General features: G+C 41.6%; 3 protein-coding genes across 3 annotated transcripts; 1 reads left to right on the forward strand and 2 right to left on the reverse strand. All coding sequences in view use genetic code 11, as the record gives it.

The window, feature by feature from the left end:
• Positions 1 to 432: 432 nt before the first annotated feature.
• EGR_06638 (Choline/ethanolaminephosphotransferase) lies at positions 433 to 4,008 on the reverse strand (the record flags this gene model as incomplete). Its single annotated transcript, XM_024495887.1, has 4 exons — positions 433 to 507; positions 1,045 to 1,224; positions 1,658 to 1,783; positions 3,907 to 4,008. 4 exons carry the CDS (start codon positions 4,006 to 4,008, stop codon positions 433 to 435), a joined length of 483 nt encoding a protein of 160 aa, XP_024349653.1.
• Positions 4,009 to 7,788: 3,780 nt separating this feature from the next.
• On the forward strand, positions 7,789 to 9,797 carry EGR_06639 (Mitochondrial inner membrane protein OXA1L; the record flags this gene model as incomplete). Its single annotated transcript, XM_024495888.1, has 7 exons — positions 7,789 to 8,158; positions 8,325 to 8,468; positions 8,539 to 8,624; positions 8,695 to 8,859; positions 9,088 to 9,189; positions 9,263 to 9,422; positions 9,616 to 9,797. The coding sequence occupies 7 exons, from the start codon at positions 7,789 to 7,791 to the stop codon at positions 9,795 to 9,797; spliced, it is 1,209 nt and encodes a 402-aa protein (XP_024349654.1).
• Positions 9,798 to 10,762: 965 nt separating this feature from the next.
• Positions 10,763 to 12,312, reverse strand: EGR_06640 (hypothetical protein; the record flags this gene model as incomplete). Its single annotated transcript, XM_024495889.1, has 5 exons — positions 10,763 to 10,973; positions 11,043 to 11,173; positions 11,210 to 11,326; positions 11,598 to 11,668; positions 12,237 to 12,312. 5 exons carry the CDS (start codon positions 12,310 to 12,312, stop codon positions 10,763 to 10,765), a joined length of 606 nt encoding a protein of 201 aa, XP_024349655.1.
• Positions 12,313 to 12,541: the final 229 nt, after the last annotated feature.

Here is a 12,541-nt window from a genome sequence, read left to right on the forward strand (position 1 = left end):
AAGCAATCAACTAACATATTGCATTAGGCCTTAAGGCTACAGGAGAAGGACATCAGCCATGGATAGGAGAACCTGCGGAGATTCCCAACAGATGGTTTAACCAAACCACATTTTTCGCTTTAGCATTTGCTTCAATCTCGTGTTCTGCACGAATGCTATTGCCATTGAGAGCGACACTAGACTTGAACCATTTCGTCAAGCTCACTACGGAGCTATGCATGACGTCAATATGCGATTGTTAATTTTATGGAGAAGGTGTACTCCTTCTGCAGTTCTACTACCAGCTGTACAGAATCCATACAGGTGGCTGGGCAGCACTGAAGTGGAATTGAGGTGGTAAGGAGGAATAAATGGAACATATTAGCTCCATGCTTCTACTAAGAGCCCTGTCTTCCATTTTATCGATCTGTGCCCATGGCAATTTCCCCACGGTTAGCGATTGGCATACGAGACATCCTCGTCGTACAGCACCGTCTGACCCTGATCAGAGCGAAGGCGGCGCATTCGCTGTCGGGCCGAAGGGGAAATCAACCATCATAAGTCAGACTCTTTTTTTCCCTCTAGGACAATGGGAAGTTGAAATCACCCGTCTCGTTTTTGTGCTCAACTGCTCTATTCATGACATGCTCTAGCGGGACCAAATCACGCATTTGCGACAGGATTAGGTGGCCAAATCGGCAAATCACAAATGTGGCGCCGACAGTGAACGCGTTATTTGTTTGCAACAATCCGCCTCTCCATAGCCGGTAACTGTTTAATCCTCTACAAGGGTGGAAGAGAGTAAACTGCAGCACCTCCATTTAACTCTCAGCCAAAACCGAGGCAAGTAGTAACACCAAAAGTCATGGCCGGTAAGAGCTTACGTATTGTATTGATGTCGAGGACACTGCGGTGCCACCAAAAAAAAACAATATCCTGAGGGAAGAGGAAGCATAACAAAGAGAAAGATGGGGAAAAGAGCTATACAAATAATTGCGAGGCGGCAAATGGCCTCTTGAGCTAGTGCGGCCCCCACTTAGAGCGCTGATAGTGGGAGGGTCGGACAGAGGAAGCGGGCATCGAAGAGCCGACGTTCACATCCAGTTGCTGCTGCTGCAACTGCGACGGCTGCCGCACTAGAAGCAGAGGTGGTTTGTCCACTCGAAATATGTAGATGTTAAGGTAATCTGCTATCTGTATGCAAACATTCGAGGAGTAGAGCAGCACATCAGCAACAGCGAGAATCTACTTGCAAAAAAGCACGAAACAGACAGGAGTAGAGAGCATTCACTTCCTACAATTAAAACGCAAAAACGTGCTTTCGTTTTACTCCATATTGCTTTTTAGGAACTGAAACCATGCTATCATGAGGTTGATCTCAACTTTTAACAAGTGATAGTGAGTAACAGAGAAGCATAGTACTTTAATCTCTAACTCGTTTGTGCGAAGAATTGTAGCACGATGCAATAATACCAGAAGAAAGAGGTGTTTCACCAGAATTTCATTGTAAAAAAATATTAAAAGCAGTAAAGTTTGCAATAGTCCAGCTGTTTACACGTTGTTCTTAATGTTACAAAAAGTGTCATCTCGTGTGGATCGTAGTCGTTGTGTCGTACACTGAGGAAGGGTAACAATTATTTCAAATTGACCACAATCACTCTAATTGGAGAAAACTTACACAGCAGCACCAGAGTACAAAGGACTCCGGAATTGGACAGTTGAAGTACTGATTAAAGAAGAGGGCAAATGGACCAACCAAAACTGAATCTATGAAGGTCATTTCACTCTTTGACATATGGTCAACCTGAAATAAACAGCAATAGATAAAAAGATATTGTTTTCTCTATATTCATTGGAAAACGAGATATTTATCTAATCCCGCAGTTGAAACATCTGCTGATCAAAGTTTTTAGGAACTACGTGTAATTTGAATCAGCACTCGCATGTCTTTGTCAGTTTGCCATATGTAACTGCTTGAAAGAAGACTCAAAACCCTCGATCCACTCTCTCAAAGCCTCAATCTTGTATATAACAGAGCATGCATTTGAAAATGATGTGCGAAGATGAGACGTCAAACGTTTGTCATTGAAACGACACAAAGTCCTAGGCAAAATATACACAAGCTTACCCAAGATGGTACTAAATTTCCCTACCTTCCTGACATCCCGTAGAACTAACACGGCTTGACAATGAAGTCACCCTCGACGTTCCACTTCAGGTCAGCTTAAATGCTAAGCGGTAGTCAACATGAGTTCCCCACTCAATCTGTTACTTGCAAACGTATTATCATGCGCAATTTGCGAAGAGTATTTGCCTAAATATGGTACCTTATACACCGTACCAGAAGGAAGAAAACGGCTGGAAAGCCAATGCAAACCGATGCGGCTGACACCAGCGTGAATAAAGAGTAGAAATGTAAAATGCCACAGGAAACAAACCAATAAATATATTATCCTATAACAAGTAAAATACGTTAATTTTGGCAAATATGCTTGCATAGGCCTAAAGTGGGATTTGTTGATAAATGCTTACAAATGAACCCGGTAAAATCTACCACACATTTACACCATAGGCCGAAACTGAGTGTAGTTATTTATTTTAAAAATTGTAGGCGAGAAGAAATTTCACCGTGGATCACACCTTGCCAAAACTCAAATCACTTTATCCTCACTCCGTAAGGCTGGGGGATCGGTCTTGGGGAAATACGCTCGCTAGGTCGATTGACTTTTGCAGAACCGCTTGACCGTTTACCTAGAAAGGTTTTGCATTGCACTACCATAATCCCACTAAATGGCTGCTTTTCAGAATGTTTAACGCATTTCCATTCATTCTGAGAAATACAAATTTGAAAGAGAGAAATTGAAACCGTGCGAAATAAACACGAGTGTACTAGCTTAAGACGGCCAGTATTTATCGAAGCAGAGTTTGCGATAGTAATACGTTTTAATCAAAAACTTCAAGCTCAAAAGATCTCATGAAAATTCGGAAACATGGTTCATTTACGGCGCAGCGTTTACATATGCATTACCGCCTGACCACGACTCGAAAAATTTCAACACCCAATGAATAAACACCACTAAAAGTGTACTGTATTCACCAGAAAAAGCAAATAAACGCAGTACTAAATTGAGCAAATCAGGTGCTCATTTAGGGGCAGACGGCATGCCGCTATCACGGGAACTAAGTGATGAGGCAATATTTAAACTTGCTACCATAGCCTTTCTAATCCAATCCAGCAAACTGGTAAACACCAGCTGACAACAACTGTTCTTTATGAACACGTTAAACAAGTATTTGAGAGCCAAAAATTTCCATAAGGCGCAGCCAAATTTACCACGGGGCTAAGGATTCGGTTTAGCAACGAAATCACTTCAGCAAATAAAGTATGTAATGTCGACTACCAAATATGGATGCTCAACGAAATATAGTGATAAAAGGGTAGCCAGAAGAAGAGGTTGATGGGAAAGGTGAACATGAGACCGTTCCCCACTTCGTTTGATAAGTACAAAGTTATAACAAAAGCGCAGTACACGTGCACCGGCAGACCTTTCTCACGCGGTTTAGGTTGAGTGCATGAGTACAGGCGGTGTGTAGGCTGCTTAAAGGCTGCTCAAAATTGAGCCTCAAAATATGACTAGCCGTGGAATCAAATTCGGATACACATGCAGCTAATTGGATTCCCCCATGGTAAGTCTCTTGTTCCACAAGTTGAGGGATGAGTAGATGTTAAAAAATTTGATTTGTAAGCTGTAATCTGTAGTTCAATTTAAGCGGTCTTAATAGGCCATTTTTGTGCTATACATTCCCATTGGTTCCAGGAATGGAGTGTGGACTTAAATGCATTCACAATGTGTAATTTTTCAGGCAGAGTACATGTGATCATTCAAAGTACAAGATACAAGATCAGAAGAAATGAATGGGACATACCACAAGTTTCAAGATGACCTTCACAGCGACAAACCCGAAGGTGATAAGAAAGAGGACAAGGTGATTTGTGTAAAGCTGCAATGGCGAGCGCACTGCAACCATTATTGCCAAGAACATGACTAAACCGAATGGAAATGCCGGAAAGAGGACACTAGTATTCTAAAGGAAACAAAATTCCTATAAGGTGTATAACGTTTAAAATGAAATATTCAAAAAGGGTCAGAAAACATAGGTATTGTTAATAAGAGAACCATCAAGGGACAAACAATCACTACTCCCTTTAGACGATGAGGATTACACAAAAAACAAAAGCTCTTGGCCACTCTCTTGCATCGCCAGTACGGGTAATGGAAATACTTTTTCGAGTAGTTGAAAGGCGGGAGAGGTAATAGATCAAGTTACCAAAGTTGATGGTGAGGATAAGCACTGTCACCCAATAATGCCTGATCTGTCAAATATGCGAACACGAAGAACAAATACCTATTGCTATGATTTGCTGTCGCATGGTAAATATCAGTAGGTGAACCTAGTTACAGGAAAAATGAGCATTCAATTGCTTCGAGTAAACAAACACCCAATGAGGTGGAACCCACACTTTGCCCCTTACGGAGGGCAATTAATAGCATTTGACAAATACTCTTCGCGGATAGTGAGAAGAGAGAAGAGCCTCTTAGCACGCATCGCAAATGCTGCTCCACACAAGGAACATAATGTCATAGTACAAAGCGCAATCTACGTGCAAAAAACATCCACCGTACTTCTGATGACAATAACGACTTAGCACAAAAAGTAGGTTAGCCAATGTCAACATTGTGCTAAAAGCCAAGTAGAGTAGCTCGGCGATTATTTGCACAAAGAATGTGGCTGACTGAATAACATGCGGACCGTCAGCACAACGAATCACTCATCCAAGAGCGTAAAAATATGTAAGTCGATAAGATATTATATCACTCTGTTCGGACGCCACAATAAATAATAAGTCAGTTCCCCAAATTCCTATCGGAAAATCTTATCCCACCTACAGTGCAGTGTAGCACGTTTAATATTATTTTGACAAAGTTGGCACAAAAGTAATCTATACAGAGGAAACTTTAGTTTCAATCGCGGTCGGTATTAAACGATCATCTAGAGTAATTAGACTTCAAGCAACAGCAAGACACTACAATCATATTGTCCAATGAAAGGAACGTTACAACATGCACTTCTAGAATGTAATCTCATTTTTTGATTGAGACTGTTTTCAATGAAATCATCTGGAGTGCACAATTGCTTAAAGCCTATGAAAAAATTTCAGAGATATATTTGAACATAGCTAAAGGGGGCCAGTATCTAGGAGCAGCGAATAGAGGCAGATTAAAACATGCACATCAAGCAAAGTGGCAGCAACAAATGACAAAGCAAAGGCGTATACAAAAAACTCACAGCAACGGTTGTGCCTGCCTTACCAGCCCCGCCCTGCGATATTATTGAAAAGAAGTGGTAAATGTTTATAATCGCTACTGCTGAAATTACTAGAAAAGGTATGTATTTCAGCGGCATTCCAATGATCGGAACCTACAAAGTGCAAAGCGGCGTCCACATTTTGGATACAGATCATATTGACAAAATGGACCAAAATGCTGATCACTTACGTGATTGCTCCAAAATCCTACACCAAATACCGCCGTCCAGAGAAGAGCAAGCATAACACCAATTTGACCCTCGGTTACATCGAGCCTAAAAATGAACGAAAAAGGACTGCACTTGCCTCCCAAACTCCAGGTATCCAGTTATATAACACTGCCAATGAGCCATATAAAACAGCGCAATAAATGTGAAGAACTGGATAAACACCACAAGAGGATGAGTTCCGATTCCCACAGTGACGCACAAGCATAGAGGTACAAAAACTGGAATCAATAAGAATACTTGTGTCAGACCCTACTCGAAGCAACCGCATCACAACCATGATCGAATAACTCCCCAAGCGGAGTGACCGTGTTAGTTTGGCGAGCATGCTTGCCATCCAATGCATCGAGGGTTTGGTATATGAAAACGCATAGCGCAGCAAGCACAAGTGACCAAGATGGCACCTAAAACCCTTGTCTTTGATTTGAAAACTTACTTCCGACTTAAGATCAGGGCTATAATAAAGCAGAATTAAAACACTAACAGAATTTATTATCAGCCCTGTGAGGGTCAAGGTGTTCGGGGCGACACGTTTGGGAATATAAGGGACTAGACTACACCAAAACACTTGAAGATAGCTTTCGGAAATCGAAGAGCCTCGGGACGCATATTTATGTTCCTTAATTGTTTGTAACTGCTCTGGACGTAGAGGCTCGTTACCCCGACCCTTGCGCATTGTATGTGCAACAAAGTGGCCCGGATTGTCAACCAGGCTAATTAGTCGAAAGACCTAAGGGCACCACTAACATCATCAGAAATAATTGTTAAAAGCCATCAACAATTTCATTTTGATAGTTTTTAATATTATTATCTTTGAAAAAAGGCAAAATATGAAAACACTAAAGTAATTATTTGTTTGGGTGCCCATTTTCCGTACAGGGCTACTTTGTCCTATCAATCGTACCTCGTCGAGTGGGCTGGCCTCCAGTGCATAAACATCCCTACAATCAAAGAACCTTAGAATGTAAAACCGTACAAATCAAAGCTTACATTGTTATTATTATACAGTATAGGGTGCAAAAATGGTCCATGTGATACCATTTATTTAAAATAAGGTCAATAAGGTCGTCTTCAATAACAGTTTCACAACTATTGTAGTAATAGATGTCAAAAGATTATTACCACTATTCTTTAGAAAAATTTGCAGCACTTTTTTAGTACACTGTATCTGCTATATGTTGCGTAGTCTTTCCTCCACCTCAACCTTCACACCAATGGGATGAGTAAACGCATTAGACGGGACTTATTTTCTCGTTTTTTTAAAAAACGATTTTGCAAAGATGTCACAATTAAAGCGAGTTTAGTGTGCTTGTCCTCCTCATTTGCTGATGGCGACCTCTCATTCACTAGGCTCGCATTTAATGCCGCTTTTTGCCTAAAGCACAGATTTAAGCAAACACATACCATTGTGTTATGCTATAATTGTAGCGTCCCGAGACTCCCTGAAGACGGAAGAAGACATAATACTCGTACAGAATACATATATTTAGCACGGAGAAGGCGTCTGGGCTATTGGCATGGCCCAAAAGGCCAGCCCGCCCAGCGAGGTACAAGGGGGCTAATTCAAAGTACAAAAGTGACGCCTCACCAGAACTGTGGGATAAACCACTATCGTATTACATAATTGTTTGTTTAATGGTCAGTGTAATAAAAGGCTACTTTGGTTTGGCCATTATACCTCTCAGGATGTCCTGCCATTGGGGCCATGTCATTAGTCCCAACACTTGCCATTAGTCAAATATATGTATTTAGTCTGAGTTTCACGGCTTGTTTCATCTTCAAGGAAGTCTCGAGGTGCTTCAACAGCACTTTCGAATAATCTATCTTCAAACATGTATATGCAAACCAATGAATAAGAAGGTGATTCCGCATAAGCTTTCCTAGGTATTCCCTTTGTGCAGTTAGCTTTGGACTAATTATGCACCTTTTTGTTTAGTTTTTATGGTAGTTAGTGGCTACCTGATTATCTGCACTCTACTTTACCATGGTTTAGTCTAAACCCTTTAATGTACTCAAAACGCATAACTTGGCCTGCAATTCCTTTTTTTAATATCAATACTCATTTATGTAAACTGTGTAATATTCTTAATGAAAGGATCTTAAGGTAGTAACGTGCATTCCCCCTTTTCTGTCAGTGATTGGCCCTATGCCTACTTTGTCCATTTCTTCCCTAGCCAAACCTTACTAATCCTGGATTGCATTAAGTCAGTATTCATGGCATATGTTCGCACAGCTTATCGACTTACTCACTGGTCTGATGCTTTGCTAGTCCGATTTGCTTCTCTTTCCTCACATTACACAAAATTAGCTAGGCTTTCGCGGGGCGTGACCTCTAGTGATAGCAACAAAGCTAGGAAATGTATCGCCTCATTCCCTCTACTGGCTGCCTGCGCCTCGGAAAGAGTTCCAGACGTACCACAACTACCACCTATCGAAGATGCCACTCTTGCTCTGAACGCTCTCGGCGAACCAACGTTCGCTTCTCTTGGCCTTAATAGCTACTGGCCATCCGGATGGTACCAAGCAGTTCTTGAGTTCTTGCACGTGAACCTGGATCTTCCCTGGTGGGCTGCCATAGCGACAAGTATGTGGTTCTTAATAATCAACTTAAGTTGACTCAAACGTTAATATGCGTGGTTATATGGCTCTTTGAATTGTCGTATATTTTCTTAGAGTTACTGAAATAATTGCCGATGCGACCTGCACTGTTTCCTTACATCCTAACTAATATTTTTGCAATGTACGTTTAGCTACCGTTGTCATTCGTCTCTGTCTGATTCCATTTGTGATTGATCAACGCCGAAAACTGGCAGCATACACAAACGTCATGCCGCAAATTAATTCTTTACAGAATCGGATGACAAGAGCTCGAGTCACTTCGGACTATGTTGAAAGTAAGACTACCTCTCAGCCTACTTAGCTAAAGTATTCGCTTATTTGCTTTTAATTTTCTTCCCTGCTTAGTGATGAAAGTTTCCCAAGAACTTCAGCACCTGATGAAAAATAACGACATCAATCCACTAAACAGCATGCGTCTTGTACTAATCCAAGTATGAAAACAATTGTTTATTATTTTTGATGCAAGTATAAAGTTCTGTATCAATCTTCTTTTGCTGTCAGGTTCCAATTTTTCTCTCTGTTTTCGCTGGTCTTCGGGGAATGGCCCAGTTGCCAGTGGAGAGTCTTCAGACTGGTGGGCTCGGCTGGTTCGCTGATCTGACTGTCTGCGACCCCCTCTACATTCTCCCACTATACAGCATGTCATCCATTTTCTTGATGTTTGAGGTTCGTTCAAATATGTCGTTGTCCTTGCGTGCTTGGCCATAGATTTCGATGCTTCACCCTTTTATGGAACCAGCATGTTATTTAGTTTGTTTTCATTCATCGGTTTTTCTATTTACATGGATTATATTTATAATAAATAAACCGATAAATTCAATACAGATATTTTAATTCTTAGTGCCGTTCGTAGAAGAAATGAATAATATATCAAAAACGTGTCTTTTGCTGCAGTTTGGGGCCGATATGTCTTCCCAAGGACTCACACCAGGTGTTCGACTCGCAATGCGCGTCTTTCCAGTAGTGGGTTTCTTTATGATAATGCACATGCCTTCGGTAAGCGCATCGATTCTGCCACCAAAGATGTTTGCCACGACCCCTCATCGCTAGTCGTATTCTCGTTTCTTAGGCGCTTCTTTGGTACTGGTCAATCAGCAACACGATATCAATTTTACAGGCCCTCACATTGCGCACCAAATCCGTAAGGACGTACCTAAAGTTCCCTGAAAAGGTCGAACCTCCACCACAACTGAAAAACAGGAAGGGCTTTGTTGAGGGCTTCAAGGAGTGTACGTTTGGCGTTTTGCTTCCTTTTATTCGACTGAGAATTAGTACTATGTGCCTTGTCCGTTTATACTTAGCGAGATAGTTGACTTGCCTATACCTGAAACCACAATTCGAGAGATGAAGCTTCGAATTCAGTGAAGTATATTTTTGTCTAGTAGCAGTCGCAGTTTTACAGTGACCGAACGTCTGTTGTAGCAATGAGCAATTCGAGGTTGCTTGCAGAACTGGAGGCTCGCGAACGGACGGACGCCGAACGCTGGCAGAAGGCAGGAATGGGCGCAGTCCCAAAGACCTTTGCTTACGACATCACAACTCGGAACAAGAAGCCTATTATCAATGCGAAGGGCACTGTTGTCTCCGAGAAGAGCCGCTCCTAAGTTGAGGAACCCTCCCTCCAATCTACTCGTGTACAAAACTTAACGCATTCGTATTTGTCGATTTCAAATCGCCACTTTGGGTCTAATTATGCGTGGCTGCACCTTACCAATGCTCAAGGTGGTCTTCAAACTCGCGTTTGCTGTGGACGACTGTTAAGCAACGCAGAGGCCATTCGAAGGCGTATTTTTGAAATACGACTTCTAATCACAAAAAGTAGTCAACTGGCATCAACCCCAGTTCATAATGGTCAAATTTGCTCCAAAGAGCAACGCCCTATCAGATATCACGCTGTCCCATCGTCTTGATATTTTGTGTTGTGGAGAGTGGAACCACTCGCTTGCGTTGCAAAAGCAGTTTAATTATTCAAAGTACACCCACGGTTAAAACCTGAGGATGTCCATTTTGTCCTAGTTTTTCCCACTAGTAGAACACCATTAGAGATACAGAATGCGCCTTGACATTTAATCTGGGCAGGACCCTCCGCAGAATCAGCCATCGGTAGGATGTGCGCACGCAGAAATAACCGGGTAGGAGAATGTCTCAAACACATCAATTTCAAGAAATGTTTATTAACACCTTTTTCATCCAAAGCGTGAGGCGCGCATAAAAGTTAGCTGTGAATGATCAAGAATGTGTACACCTGCGCGTCAGCACATTAAAACTTTAGCCAGACTTTTAAGGCGATCATTCGCAGATTGAGTATGTACACACTATCCAAATCGGGCTCTATTTTGCAGTTAGCTTGGTCAGTTCCCCCTGTAATGTTTCAACCTCCAGGTTGGCTACATACCGCTCCTCCTCCAAGCGTGGATCGAACTAAAAGGAAAGCAGTTCACAGTAATCCAACGACCAATAATAACTGAAACAACATTGGGGCACGTGTCTTTGAGATACCCTTTATAAGGAGCACCGCTATGAAAGGTATGGAAAAAATCGTGAACAAATAGAATACTAAACTTATCTACTACATCCAAGAACCTACTTCTTCAACTGCGAGTTCAATTCCCTCGGGGAGATTTTGCTGTACCAGATCAAAAATAATAGGAAGATCCACGGTTTTCACATTCTCGGCACAAACAATCCGACTATAGTGATTCAACTCAAATTCAGTTTTAACTTTGGTTGAGTTTGGATGGTAAACTTTGTACAGAGTCTTCTTTGGTGGCAGTGGGAAACTAAACAAGTAAAGTGGAATTAAGTGCTTATACGCTTTACAAGCACAAATTAAAGGTTGGAGAACTTACGAATCCACGGAGCTTACCCAGCGCCTCAGGGTTTTATTCAAATATATTTCATACTTTTCCAAAGTAGGAAAATCATAGCCCTTGAGAGAAAATTGAAGCCTAGGGAAAAGGGGGATGGAAGGTTTGCGGCACTAGCATCCGAAGATTAAGAAAGGACAATGACCCACGATATAGAATGGATCGTATGAGTAGGTTTTAAAGCGTTTGGTTAAGCGATTCTGGGCGATGAGCACTCGGGGAAATATTTTGGGTGAATGCATCGCGACGCATAAAGTGAGGTAAACCTACAATAAGACGGGACTTCTTGAAAAGACGGAGAAAACCAAACTTGAAACTTAAATCAGACCATTGCCTATGTAAATAACTAAAGATGGGGCAAGATAAATCAGGGATGTTAGGTCGATAAATAAAGATTCCACGGAACCAAATTGTTTGACAAATCTAGAGTGAGAAAAGCGGAAAGCAGGGTGAATACGATAGAGATGAAGCATTAACATATTGCAAACTGTATCATTGGTTTTATTTAACTCAGAAGAGACATTAAAATCAACCTACATCAACCTCCTTAGAAATCCAGATCTCTGTGAGCGAAAAGAAGCGTACGTGCGAATTAATAACCGCACTATCTGTAGCCGATTCAAAGACATCACAATTTCACCGTATCAAAATTAGTTGTCCTATGCTGCAAATTTTAGTCAGAACTTAATTTGCTGAAAACTTTAAGGTGAAAACATTGATAGAATACTTTTCTGATCATTGTGCATTGCGATTTATCGTCAGTAGGTCATAGATATTGCTAAAATTTAAATTCAAATTGGGAGTGATATTCCATCCGCATGTGTAGAAAGAATCACAGAACAAGATCGTTTTCCGCACTGCCTGTGCCACAAAATCGCGTTTCTGAGTTAGCGCCTGTTAGTATTTATTAACGGAATCAGCATCTGCAACAGAACCAGTCCGGTGACTAAAAACACCCACCATGTTAGAAGTCGCCTAACCCAAACCCAGGCCCATACTCTTCCTGCTAAGTAGCAATAAGTCATAGCATTATCTAAGAATATTTATCATCAACCTTCGGCGAGCGACGAGACGTGGTTTTTTATAGTACACGCGAGATGCTTCGTATCGCCTCGAGCCCTCCTCAAAGATGTAAAGAGGCGAAGCAGAGCAAAAGAACACCTACTCTCAACGCACAAAGAGCCATTAGCCTATCATCAAGGCCTAAATGGGCTACCAACATGGTCATGTCGCAGAGCGGAAGTGTGACCATCAGGCACTAAAGTGCCCACTTGGCTTGGTATTCCAACGAGGAATTCATGGTAGGTGGCTATTCGGTCAGATTCCACTTGCGCTTGCCATCAGTTTGGCGTCCCAAGGCTTTACTGAATTGACAGTGGGTAGAGTAGAATGGAAGAACATACTCTACCAATGTACAAAAAATACTTTATTCTAAATTGTGAGAGTACTTCTTTTTGAATGCCTAATTCTTAGCGATATTT

The sequence above is a fragment of the Echinococcus granulosus genome (genome assembly GCF_000524195.1).
Source record: "Echinococcus granulosus chromosome Unknown EG_S00061, whole genome shotgun sequence".
Taxonomy (NCBI): domain Eukaryota; kingdom Metazoa; phylum Platyhelminthes; class Cestoda; order Cyclophyllidea; family Taeniidae; genus Echinococcus; species Echinococcus granulosus.